Source organism: Felis catus, chromosome F2, assembly GCF_018350175.1.
Source record: "Felis catus isolate Fca126 chromosome F2, F.catus_Fca126_mat1.0, whole genome shotgun sequence".
NCBI lineage: Eukaryota > Metazoa > Chordata > Mammalia > Carnivora > Felidae > Felis > Felis catus.
In genome coordinates, this window is record NC_058385.1 from 81935071 (window position 1) to 81948063 (window position 12993).

The window sequence follows — 12993 nt, forward strand, 5'->3', positions numbered from 1 at the left end:
CAGGTGTGGGGACCCCCGGGCCCTCCCCCGCCTGCGCTTCAGGGCCACCCGATTCTGCGGGAGGGGTGGGGTGCGGGGGTGGGGGGCAGCGGAACGTTCTGGCGCACACTGTGGCCACTGCGCACGGCAGGCTGCCGGCCTCCAAGGGAGCGGGGTGGTCACCGCGTGCCGCCCCGCATTTGTCCATCGCCTATAGGAGCGGGAAACATCTGCCTGGACAGTGTCCCAGCACTTTTCCCCAGCTGCTCTTGAGGTCGGGGTCAATGAGTACGTCAGGACAAGCATTGTTGGGGGGGGCATGGGGACCTCGGCTGAGCTCCCAGCGGAGGCAGCCCCAGGTGACTTCGTGCAAGAGGAGGCCTGAGGGGTGTGTGGAAAGGCCTGCCTGCTGCCTGTAGAGCCCGGTGGAGCGGGCAGAGCCCTGCCTGCTGAGCAGCGAGGTGCAGGTGGGGAGAAGAGCCAAGAGGGGAGGTGCAGGGGAGGTGTGGGTGGGGAGAGAAGCCAGGAGGGGAGGTGCAGGGGAGGCTTAGGTGGGTAGAAGAGTCAGGAGAGGAGGGCAGGGGAGGAGCGGGTGGGGAAAGGAGCCAGGAGGGGAGGGGAGGGGAAGTACGGGAGGGGAGAGGAGCCTGGAAGGGGGGATACAGGGGAGGTGTGGGTGGGGAGAGGAGCCAGGAGGGGAGGTGCAGGGGAGGTGCGGGTGGGGAGAGGAGCCAGGAGAGGAGGTGCAAGGGAGATGCGGGTGGGGAGAGAAGCCAGGAGGGGAGGTGCAGGGGAGGTGCGGGTGGGGAGAGGAGCCAGGAGGGGGGGTGCAGGGGAGGTGCGGGTGGGGAGAGGAGCCAGGAGGGGAGGTGCAGGGGAGGTGCGGGTGGAGAGAGGAGTCAGGAGGGGAGGGGAGGGGAAGTGCGGGTGGGGAGAGGAGCCAGGAGGGGAGGTGCAGGGGAGGTGCGGGTGGGGAGAGGAGCCAGGAGGGGAGGTGCAGGGGAGGTGCGGGTGGGGAGAGGAGCCAGGAGGGGAGGTGCAGGGGAGGTGCGGGTGGGGAGAGGAGCCAGGAGGGGAGGTGCAGGGGAGGTGCGGGTGGGGAGAGGAGCCAGGAGGGGAGGTGCAGGGGAGGTGCGGGTGGGGAGAGGAGCCAGGAGGGGAGGTGCAGGGGAGGTGCGGGTGGGGAGAGGAGCTGGGAGGGGCTGGTGGTCGCTGGTGGACCCCAAAGCCTCCCTCCGGGATCCCCGCACCCTGCTCACGTGGGTCCTGCAGAGACGCATCCTGTGAGGTGGCCTCTGTGACGTGCAGGCTGCTGACGTGTGTCCTGGTCTCCTCACCTATAGGTTCAAGTTCCTGTAGGAGATGATGCTTCTCTGGGCCTTTCTCCTTGTCATCTGGTTGCCTCAGGTCATGCTGGGAGGATATTGTAAGTATCGATTCCTCTCCCTGTCTTTCCGGTGATAAGACTTTACTGTTATCCAGGGTCAGAGAAAGGGTCTGGGTGGGATTCCGTCACCTTAGGCCGCCGGGACCCCTGATGTCAGTGCAGTTGGTGGGCACAGGGTGGGTTTGGAAGGGTCCCCGAGCTAGGTGAGGGTCGGGAGGGCGTTTCTAGCTCGGCCCTCCCTCACCTGGGAAGGGCAGCGTTGGAGAGTCCAGGGAAGTCTGGGAGGGCGCTGGCCTTTTCTGACTGCCAGGCTCTCTTGGGCACAGGGGCCGTCATCTGCGGGGCAGAGGGTCCCCTCAGCTGGCTCCCTGGCGGTGCTCGCCCGCGTCTGTCTCTGGGAACAGGAACAAGTCCCACGTGTACCCGGTCTCTGCCCGGAAGCTACCCTGGCCCGAGCGGAGCCTGTCGAGGGCCAGGCGGTGGAGGCCTCCAGAAGTCCTTCAAGGCAGGGGGAGGGCACAGCCAAGTGTAACGGTGGACGGTGCCCGGGGCACTGGAGCCAGATGCTGCTTACTGTTTCCTCAGGGACCTATAACCTGAAATGCTACGATTGTTGGACCATCAACAATTTTAAGTGTCCACAATTACGTTGTGTCCAACAGACCTCAGGCGCTGTATGACCATCTCTGTTCGTAAGTACCTGTTTGTCTTCCTTGCGCGTTGTGAATTAGGCACCCCACCTGAGCACTTTCAGGGAGCTGTCTGATCTGCTCTGTCTTGGACCCAGCCCCGTGGCCCTTGGCCTGCTCTGTCCCCATCCTGAGAGCCCACCCCAGCCTCTAGGCTCAGCCCCAGGAGAGGCCGGTGTGCACCATCCTGGAGAGCCAGGCACCCCGCAAGGTGGGGCTGTCAGGGTCCACGTGCACCATGGGGGGTTGCCAGACCCTAGGCCTCCGCTCCGTGTCAGTCCTTGGTGGCGGTGCTGGCGCCCCCGAGTCGCCCGGGCGGTCCCTCGTTGCCCATTTGATTCAGGCTGGTGGAGGGCTTCCAGCTAAGTAGGCCCGAAAAGCGGGCATCCTGCGGACTTCTCAGGACAAGGACTACTGCACACGGAGGGCAAGGCCAAGTGTGGGCTCAGGGCAGAGCGTGACCTTTCGGAGTGCTCTTGGCTCTTACTCAGAGGCTCAGGTGCCCTGAGAAAGGCGTCCCGCTCGCCAGGGCCCTAAGCTGAAGCACAGGGTCTGCCAGAGGCCAGTGACCATTCGATGAGCCTGGGAGGCTGCAGCCAGTGCACGGCCTGGCAGGGAGGCAGTGGCCCCGTGTGGGGCCCTGCCGGGGGCCTGTCCTCTGGCCCCTGGCCTTCCCCAGTGTCTCTTTGCACCTTAACGTGCCATTCTGTGTTCCAAGCCCCCTGCAACACAGTCTTCTTTCTGCCTCCTCTCGGTGGTACCAGCTGGCCTACCCTGTGGGCATCTGGGGCTTTGGAACTCAGGAAGGAGCTGGAATCTGTCCCGGGTTCCTGCAGCGGGCACCTGTTGTGTGCAGGTCTCGGCCTATCGACGTGCAACGATATGGCGGGACTGGCCCTCGTGGTTCTTGTGATGACTGAGGACGCCCTCGGCGCGGCCGTCAGGAACTGGGAACCCACAGAGCTGTGGCTCACGAGTCCTGGAGCTTCCAAGGCACACGGCCAAGTCGTGGTGGGACGAGAGATGCACGGGCTGGGAGTGTGCCTTTTCTGGGCTCAAGGGGGGCATCTGGGGTTTCCCGGGCCCGTCTTCATTGGTGAGTTTACAACACGAGGGCAGGACTCTAAAACGCGAGAAGAAGAGAAATCAGAGACCCGTGATCAGTTCTGGAGCCCCACCAAGAGCCCTGGAACGAAGGAGCCTCGGGCGGTAGCGGTGCGGCGGTGTGGGCTCTGTATCTAGTCCAGCGGCTGGTGGTGTTTCCCCCAGAGAGCCGTCCTTGAGGTGGGTGCCTTGGCAGCCAAAGCTCCTCAGGCACTTGCACCACAGGAGGAACAGAAGCCGCCATCAGAGCTCTGCTGCTGCCCCTCTGGGAGACCCTGGTGGGTGGCGGGTTGCCTTGCCGCGCTGGGAAGGCTGCTTCTGAAGGGGGCGTTGGGCTCTGTTTCCCAGCCTCTCGCCCTGTGTGGCTCTGCGCTATACTTGGCCCAGGGAGAGCCCTCGTGAGGTCTGCAGGGCTAAGGTGAAGCAGATGGTTGGTCTGGAAGGTCGTGATGGTTCTGCGGTGATGGACGCCAGGGGACCCCATCCAGCATCTCCACACTTCATCCTGCTTCACGTCCATCCCATCAGCCCCGTTGCCCACGAGCAGTTCCTAAGAAGGTAGCAGTTGCATGGCCGCTGGCCTGCACAGGTGACAGGTGTGTGGGTGAACACCTCAGACATCTTCACGAGAGTCTCCTGTGCGTGGGCCGAGACGGGGGGCGGGGGCAGAGAAGCATGGCATCCATATTTTCCTCCCAACTGGGCTCGTCCCCCCGGCCCCGCCCCGCCTCAGCATCAAATGGACCTGGTTTTGGACTGTCCCTCTGATCGCCAGCTCGCACCGATAAGCAGATAAGCCTCTAAGAGATGGTCGACATCTTTGGTCATTAGGGAAATTAAAATTGAAAACACGATTAGGTGTCTCTAATCAGAGTGACCAAGTCAAAAACAGTGGCCACACCAAAGGCTGGCCGGGACGGTAAAGAAACCAGATTTTCGTATGTGGCCAGTGACAGTGAAAAATGGGACCACAAATTATGGGGAACGCGGTCCAGTTTCTTAAAAACACAACATGCAGCTACCGTCGATCCCCGAATTGCATTTCTGGGGGATTTCCCAGAAGAGTTGAAACTTCGCCTGTGCGAAACCATGCGTGGATGTTTGTCCCAGAGTGGTTTGTAGCACCTCGATCCCCGAAGCAACCCAGACATCCTGGAGCACCTGAACGGTAAAGACACTGTGGTGAGTCCACCGTGGGCGTTACTCGGCAGTAAAGCAGGGCAGCTACTGCTCCGTTATCCTGAATGAGTGTGCTGGGAAACACGGGGAACGAGAAAGGGCCAGCTCCAGAGGTAACTGTCCATGTTTCCTCTTATAAAATGTTCTAGAAATGACCAACTTCTAGAAGCGGACCCCGGAATCGTTTTGTGGGAGTCAATGGCTGGGCATTTGGGTGTCAAAGAGGTGGGTGTGTCTATATGAGGGATGACTGTGGTGTAAGCCTGGTGTTCACCGTTACCACTTTGAGAGCCGGTGCCCTAGTCGCGCTGCCGCACTGAGGTCTGGCCACGTGGTACCGTTGGAAGTGACTGAGTCCAGGTGCACGGGAGCTTTCGTATTTCCTGAAAACGTTTTGAAGGTACAATTATCGGAAGCAAGACACTGAACATCAGAAAAGCAATTTAAGATCTAACGGATCGTTAATGACACTAATATTAAAATGGATACAAGTAGGAACCCATGACTTTCAGAACAAACTAAATGCATATGTTTTGCTTCATAGAGGCATGCTTTGAAATGAGAACATAAAAACTCTGAGAATAAAACACAGAACATGGTATACAACGTAAATACCGACCCCAAGCTCTTAAGCACGCACTGTGGCAAAGCTAACGTGAACTCAAGGGCGTTGCTTGTGTGAAGAGCAGAACAGCACTGGATGGAGATGAAAGGGTGAGACAACCGGGAAGACACCAGCATCGAAGTGCACACACGCCCGATGATGCAGGAGGAAGAGCCACACCGAAAAATGCTCCCCAGAGCTTAGGAACTGTAGGTGGGGGCATGGTCACAGTGTTGTCGTTAACATACCTCTGCCCATGGCTTCCAGGTGCTAGAGCAAGGGCCCCAAACTTACCAGAGCCATTCAGCTGGGGTGGACCAACTCTTTCTATAAAGGATCAGAAGCAACCCTGCTTACTAGTAGGCCACCTAGACTCGTAGCAAGTGCCCCGCACTGCCTGTGTGGGGGTAGGAGAAACCATGGAGCATGGGTAAACAGAGTGATCGTTCCTATGTCCCAACAGATCTTTACCCATAGACACAGCTGGTGGACTGGGGCTGCCCCGCAGGCTCTTGTTTGCCACCCTCTGCTACAGAAGGTCTGAAGGACGCTGGTTACGAAGGAGGAATACTCATGATGTGTGACAGCAGAGCTACCCATGACCCAATACACATTTTTTTACAAGGTCGCTAATGACGTTTGTGATACTGAGTTCATGCCAGGACCTAATGCAAGCATATACACGTGTCAAAGGAAGGCATTTCTGCAGAGTTCCTTCTCTGTTACAGTGGACTTAAGCTAGAAATCGTGACTCCAAAGAGAACTGGGAAAACCTCCACTCCTTATAATCACACAGAGCAGTTCTGAATAACCAAAGACCCAAAGAGAAGCCACATGGAAGTTAGGAAAGAAGAAGGACTCCATGATTCTAAAGCTAGGACGTGGGGAAAATGAGTGGAGTGCAGGGAAAGCAGAGTCGAGAGCGCAAATAGATACTCTCGGCCTCTCGTAGAAGAGAGAACGTGTGCCAAGGCCCCAACTTCCACTCAGGAAGACTGAAGAATAGGAAATCCACCCAAAGAAATGAGGTAGGGAATGTCATGAAGACAGCAGAAATCCTTGTAATGGGAATACGAAAACCCAGAAAGAATCCCCACAAAGCCAACAGTTGATTCTTTGGAGGGATTCATAGTATGGGTAAAATGGGGTAGGGGAGCTCAAAGGCAGAAACGTAAAATTCACACTTTTGTTATCAGAAATGCAAAGGGGGGGGGGCATCCATCAGAGGCCACTTTTTTCTTTCCCTTGTAAAGAAAACAAGAAGCCACTATGATAGCCTTCCTGTGACACATTGGAGAGTCGTGATGAAATGAATCACACCTTGAAAAACACAGTTGAATTGGCTCTGACCCACAATGAGATTGTAAAGCTGAAGTGCCCTGAATCTTTTCTGGAAAACCTAGAAATGGAAAACCTGGAAATCCTTTCTGGAAAACCAACTAGAGATAGCGTCTCTGGCAAAGTCCACTAGCTTCGTAGGAGAAATCACCCTACCATACACAAACTCTTCCAGATAATAAAGAGAATTGCTCCCCAACACATTCATGATGACAGTCTGACTCTAACACAAAGCCTAGGAAGGACGTTGGAAGGATGGAAACCACAGACGAACCTCTCCTGTGACTAGAGCTGCAGCGGTACTAGCCAGATCTGAACCAATAGAATCCTACTGTGGATAAGCTATACCGCACCCAACGGAATGTTGTATCCTGCATGGCATCCTGGAACAGGAAAAGAACATTAAGGGGAAAAGAATGAAATCTGAATAAAGTGTGGGAAAATGTGCCATAGGATGGCAAATGATGAGAGACAAGAGGAGCCTGGGTGTAGGTGTTTAGAACACACAGACACACACACACAGGCACATACACACACTGCAGTGTGGCTTACAATTGAAACCCACTAGTTCAGTTCACCATCTTAGCAAAGAAAATGGGAAACATCACAGCCATAGATGCTGAAAACTGATGAAATCCAGTATCCTTTCCAAATGAAACAAAAAAAACCTGAGGAAATGGAAGACAAGAGGTCATTTTCTGTCCCAAGGAAAATACTGGAACACTTTTCCCTTGAGGTGAAAGTGGGGTGAGATGCGTCTTGTCACGACCTCCACTCCCATGAAGCAGAATTATGGTTGGCACAGGAATTACTAGGTCACTGGAAGAAATGATACACACAGTGGCTGGGAAATAGGAAGCAAGCAGCTACTACTCACCAAAGATGATGAACTTTGGACATAAGCAGTACCTTGGGCAATGGCCCGAAATACAAGGTCAGTACTGAAAAATCAAATTAAAAAACCCATGGTGTATTTATACAACAACAATGAACACGTGGAAAATGAAATGTGCAAAAACACACATAGCGTTTGAAAACCACCACATACCTGGAAATAAACGCAAGCAGATTTCTGCAAGACTTCCATATCGAAGCTGTGAAACAGGTGAAATGGAAGGACTTAAACCAACGGGTGAGCCAGGCTTCTGGATGGAGCAACCCAGTAGAGGTAGGACAGCTGTTCTCCTCAAGTTCATCCTCAGATTCCATGAAATCCCAGTCAGAGTCTCACCAGGCTAGTGTGTGTGTGTGTGTGTGTGTGTGTGTGTGTGTGTGTGTTGGGGTGGGGGTGGGGGCAAGTTGATTCAAAATATTCAAATGTTTATGGAACTTTGGGGGCTAGGAATGTCCAAGGCAATCTCGTGGAAGAAGAGAGGAACAGAGAACCTGCACTCTTACGCAAGATTCTTTCGTCTCGTCAATGCACATGGTCTAGTGTTGGTGGTGGGATTGAAAAATAGACTGACAGTGGAGAAAAGAGGTCTCAGAAAAAGCCACATGCTTTCTGACAACGTTGACCCAGAAGGTTGTAGGGAAAGACACTCGTCGGCACTCACCAGTAGTGGATGCAGGAAATCTTGTACACATGATTTACACAACAGAAGCACTTTCAGATGCTTTCTAGATCTCCATGTAAATAGTAAAAGAACAAAACGTGGGCTTTATTTTTTTGGAAGGGAAATGTAGAAGAATGTATCCCTGGGATAATTAAGAATTTAAGACACCTGAACAATATAGTGCTGATCACAGATGAGGAAAAGCGGTAGTGGGATTACATAAAAATTCACAACTTCTGCCCCCGAGAGGATACTGGTAAGTGTAAAGATGCCACAGATGAAGAGAAGGCCCTTTAAAACACTGTCTGCCCAAGGGCTTATATTCCGTATATGGAATGAACTTCTTCTACGAATCACTACTTGAACAAGCAGATCATCCAATAGAAATTGGAGCCAAAGGCTTGGAGGCTGTTTACCAGAAAATGATATCCAAGTGGGTACTAAATATAAGAAAAGTCATCCAACGTGAACGTTTCTGGTGGAAATGAAACTCAGAACTATGGTATGGTAACACCAAAAGGAATGATTAAACATTCACAAACAGCTACTTGTGTGGTGGCAAGATGTTGAGGTGGACACGATCCTTTGGAGTATAAATAGGTTCACCCGCTCTGGAAACCTCTTCAGCAGCGTCTGCTAAAGCCATATGTATGCATCTTAAGGACTCAGCATTTACCACCATGTCAAGAACTCACACATGCTCACCTCAAGACGAGGATGAGAATACTCACTGCAGCACTCTTTGGGGGAGGTGACAGCCAGAAACAATGCTAATGCCCATCAGCAGTCAACCATGGAATGTTCATCAGTGGAAAAGTGTACAAAGGGGAGAGTAAACCATACACAGCACTGGGCCACATCAGGGATGGGTTTCCCAAACACAAAGCAGAGAAAAGAAGCCAGACCCCAAAACAGACAGTACAGGAGTTCATATTCACAAAGTGCAAAAACAGACAAAACTAACACATAGGCTTGGAAATCCAGACATTTCTTATCTTTAGCCTTGACTGCTTTTAGTGCCTGATGGAAGAACAGAGGCGGGAATTCGGTAGTTTTTATCCAGTTCTGTTTCTGGCGCTCGTGCGAGTTCCATGGTTATGAGCACTTCCTGAAATCCAGTCAGCTGTCGGCTGGCTTATGAGTGTGCACTCTTCCGTAGAACGTTGGACTTCCAGAAACCCTTCATGTGGCAAATAGAGACAAGCAAGTGACGGAAGCTTAGCTGGGTGTTCCTTCCTTTGATCTCAGAGCCATGAGTGGAAACGTCAACGGTGGCAAGTTACAGGGAGAAAGTATTGGGTAAACACTGAGGTCACAAGGGAGCAGAAGTGGTGAGTGAGCACCGAAGAATTTAACTCAGGGACTCTCTAAGGAGGCCTCAGATGGCTCCTTGCTCACATGGCCAAGATACACATGCTTGTGCATCTTAAGGACTCAGCCTTGGTGGTTGGCCAAAGCTGTTGGGCGAGCCCACCAGTGAAGGTAATCACAGTAGTTGTGGGACCCTGCTTGCGGTGGAGTACCCTGTCCGTGCTGGGGCGCAGGTTGGCATTAAGGGTGCATCGAGGTTTATATGTTGGGCCAGGAGCTGGGAATACCTGGCCGAGGGTCCCAGGTGGGAGCTCGTCCTAGAGGGGCCACACCGAGTCTCAGAAAATCAGGTGAGGGCCACATGGATGGGGCACTCCACTTCAGAGTCTATGTGATCCTGTGAGACCTGAGCGAAACATTTCTTTGGTCTCCGTTCTCTTTCTAGAGCCCTGAGATTCTTAGGACAAATAATGAACAGGACATTTCATCTGTGCAGCCATGTGCCAAGGCACCTTGATACTATTTAGAGACAGCCAGAGGCAGAGAAAAGATGGCCTTGTAGACAGAAAACCATCTCCAGGAGAAGTTGTCCAGGGAAGAAACAGACCCTCTGGTGGCCTTTCTTGAGCGTTCTTTATCTGTAAAAATTCTAGGCAACGTAGTCACATCTGGGGATGTATAACACTAGTTACTGGGTGAACTGTGCTTTGTTGTTTGCAAGCAGAAAACCTGAAATCAATGATTTTCATCTCTACTTTTTAAGGTTTGAACAGTCGGGAGCTACTTGTTTACAAGAACTGTACGAGCAACTGCACGTTTGTGTATCCAAGCGAAGTGCCTGATGAAGCCCCAAGAGTCTTAAGAACTAACAGCTTCTATTTCGTCCGTTGTTGTGGTGCAATGACTTGCAATGAAGGAGGGCCCACTAATATGGAGACGGAGATCACACAGGACCAGACTATTGAGGATGAGTTAGAAGGAACTGTATGCTTGGGGGAGTCAACACTTTCCCTGAGCATTGCCTCCATCCTGGTCAGCCATACACTGACATGAGAAGCCCTCTGGGAGGGTCTGATCTCTTCCCTCATTCCTCAGAGCAAGTTCACTCTCCTTTCCTCCCTTGTGAGCCAGGGATACTGACCCACAGGGCCCCAGGTGGACCAGTTACCCTTTCCCAGCTTATTTCAAGAGAGAAATAAAGAACATTATTGCTTGGGCACTGCTTACCTAGAGATTTGTTGGTGGTTTTAGCATTTGATCTGTTTCTTCCTCTTTAGACATCATCTTACAAATAGACCAAAACATCTTGTTGCTTTAGCATGCAGAGATGGAGTATTTTTTTAAGTTTATTTTTCAGAGAGAGAGAAACAGATAGAACATGCATAGGAACGTGAGCAGGAGAGGGGCAGAGAGAAGGAGACAGAGCCCCATGCTGGGCTCAAACTCAGGAACCATGAGATCACGACCTGAGCCTAAGTCAGACGCCCAACTGCTCAACCAACTGAGCCACTAGGATACCCCGAGAGACTAAGTATTTTAAATAAGGCAAAACAGTTACAGGGGAGAGTGTATGAGTTCGCTCAAAGAGAGGTCCCAGCTATGCTCGGACCACAGGCACCCGAGGCCACCTGAGACTCTGTGCTTTAGTTCTCAGGTGGGGATGATGGAAGCCGAGAGGGAGCTGGGCAAGAGGTGGCACGTGGATATCATGGCCTGATGTTAGAGACTGTGCCCGGTGCCCAGTGTGGGCCAATCAGACAAGTTGTGCACGAGCCACAGTCCTCCCTCAAAGTTGGGCCTATCCTCCCACCAGGGCTAGAAGGTCTCCCGGGTGCTGACATTTGAGCAGGGGGAGAGGCTGGGAGTCTGCTGGTGACCACCTTGAAATGGCATGGAGACTTCTGTGCTGAGGTTGTCATTCTTGCACATGTGGTGGTTTCAGAAAAGAGGTGTGAGGGGAACAGAAAAGGAAGATATTCTTAGCCCTCATCCTCTCCTCCTTTTTTAAATCAAACTTGAGTTTAAATTAGATGAAATTCATGTAACATAAAATGCATCATTTCAGAGGTATAATTCAGTGGGTTTAGTTTTTTTTTTTTTACTATATTCACAATCTTGTGCGGCCATCACCACTATTTAATTCCAGAATATTTCCCCCTCCCCCCAAAAGGAAACCTGCATCAGGTAAGTGGTTTGTCCTCATTCATCTGTAGGTCTTTGCAACCACTGATCTGCACTCAGTCTCTCTGGATTTGCCTCTGCTGGGTCTCTTGGACTTGGTTCAGGAGAGAAGCAGAATCAGTATGAGACATAAATATATGTGGCCAGAGAAGAAGGGAAGAAGAGAGGTATGGGAGAAAAGGGAGTGAGAAGAGAGACCTAACTTCCATCAGGAAAATTAAAAAGGGACTTCTACATACCCTTCATATAGTAGAGCCAAAGCCAAAGAACACAGAAGACCAAGAGTTGATCTTAAAAGAATCCAGAGATTAAATAAGGATCACAGTTAGGGATGTTAGTGCAACTCCTGGGCTACCTTTCGTTGTGAACAATACAAGCCAGATGATACTAGACCAGTGTGTTAGTTCATGTTTACCGCTGTGACAAAATACCAAATGGAGAGTATGGATCCAACACAGAAGAAACTTATTCCTTCCATAAAGTGTAAAATGAGAATTCCTAGAAGGCAAGTAGTTCTCCTGCTAGCAGTAAATTCAACGTGTACTGTCCAATGTTTCCAGGTCCAGCTGGTGGGAGAGGGCAAAACATGGAGAATTGTGTGGGACATTTCCATGGTCTAATGCCAGAGGAGGTGCACATGATATTTGTGGCAATTCCATTGACGAAAACTTAGACACATGACTACACCAACTGCAAGGTAAGCTGGGAAGTGTAGCCTGTGTATGTGTCTAGGAAGCAGAGGACGTGTGATTGATGGACAGTTAACATCATCTGCCCCCTTTAACATCTTCAGAAGGCTAAAATAAAAGCACTTCGTAACTGGAAAAAACACTCTACAAAATGATCATTGAAGACGGTGGCTAAAATAAACATTATCAGATCAACAATTTTGAGATTGACCTCTACCAGCAGAACCTTACTCAGAGAAATTTTAAAGAATGATCTTTAGGAAAAATGGAGTTTATCTACTAGGAACATTTTAAATACAGAAAAGAATGGTGAGCACAGAAAATAGTGAACATGTGAGTAAATGGAAACACAAACCCAATCACATCTTTATGGTGTTAAAGAAACAAAATAGAACTTTAGCTAAAAAGAGCTCTAGGGCACCAGGGTGGCTCGGCTGGTTGAACATCTGACTCTTGATTTCGACTCAGGTCATGATCGCACGGTTTGTGAGTCCGAGCCCCACATCAGGCTCTGCGCTGACAGTGTTGAGCCTGCTTGGGATTCCCTCTCTCCCTCTCTCTGTGTGCCTGCACTGCTCACATGAGCGCATGTGCACGTGCTCTCTTGCTCTCCTTTTCTCTGTATTTCTCTCAAAATAAACATAAAAAATGATTCTATAAAAAAAATCTCTAAAGTTAAAAAGATAAGCTCTAAAGTGTCTGCATTTTGTTTTGGGATGCCGTTGAATACTTTTGTATCTTAAGTTACAAAATTCTTTTCAGAATGTCTAAGATAACGACCAAGATGGTAGACATGGAATATATATCTTCCAAAATGGGAGAGAAAGGGGAACAGAGTTTAAAAATGGAGAACTTGGAGGAGGATTCTGGGAAGAAGTGGGAAGGGCACAGAACCTGTCTCACCACCTGGACAATGATTGCACTGGCAGAATCAATCTTATGTAACTATTTTGGAAATGTGGCATCTGTTTAAAGC

The 12993-nt window shown here is 51.1% G+C and overlaps 1 protein-coding gene across 1 annotated transcript; it reads left to right on the forward strand.

The window, feature by feature from the left end:
* Nucleotides 1-273: 273 nt before the first annotated feature.
* GML (glycosylphosphatidylinositol anchored molecule like) lies at nucleotides 274-10366 on the forward strand. Its single transcript, XM_023248315.2, is given in 5 exon segments — nucleotides 274-446; nucleotides 1323-1405; nucleotides 1952-2014; nucleotides 2017-2058; nucleotides 9911-10366. Coding segments are annotated over 4 exon segments (459 nt in total). The 5' UTR covers nucleotides 274-446; nucleotides 1323-1341; the 3' UTR covers nucleotides 10201-10366.
* Nucleotides 10367-12993: the final 2627 nt, after the last annotated feature.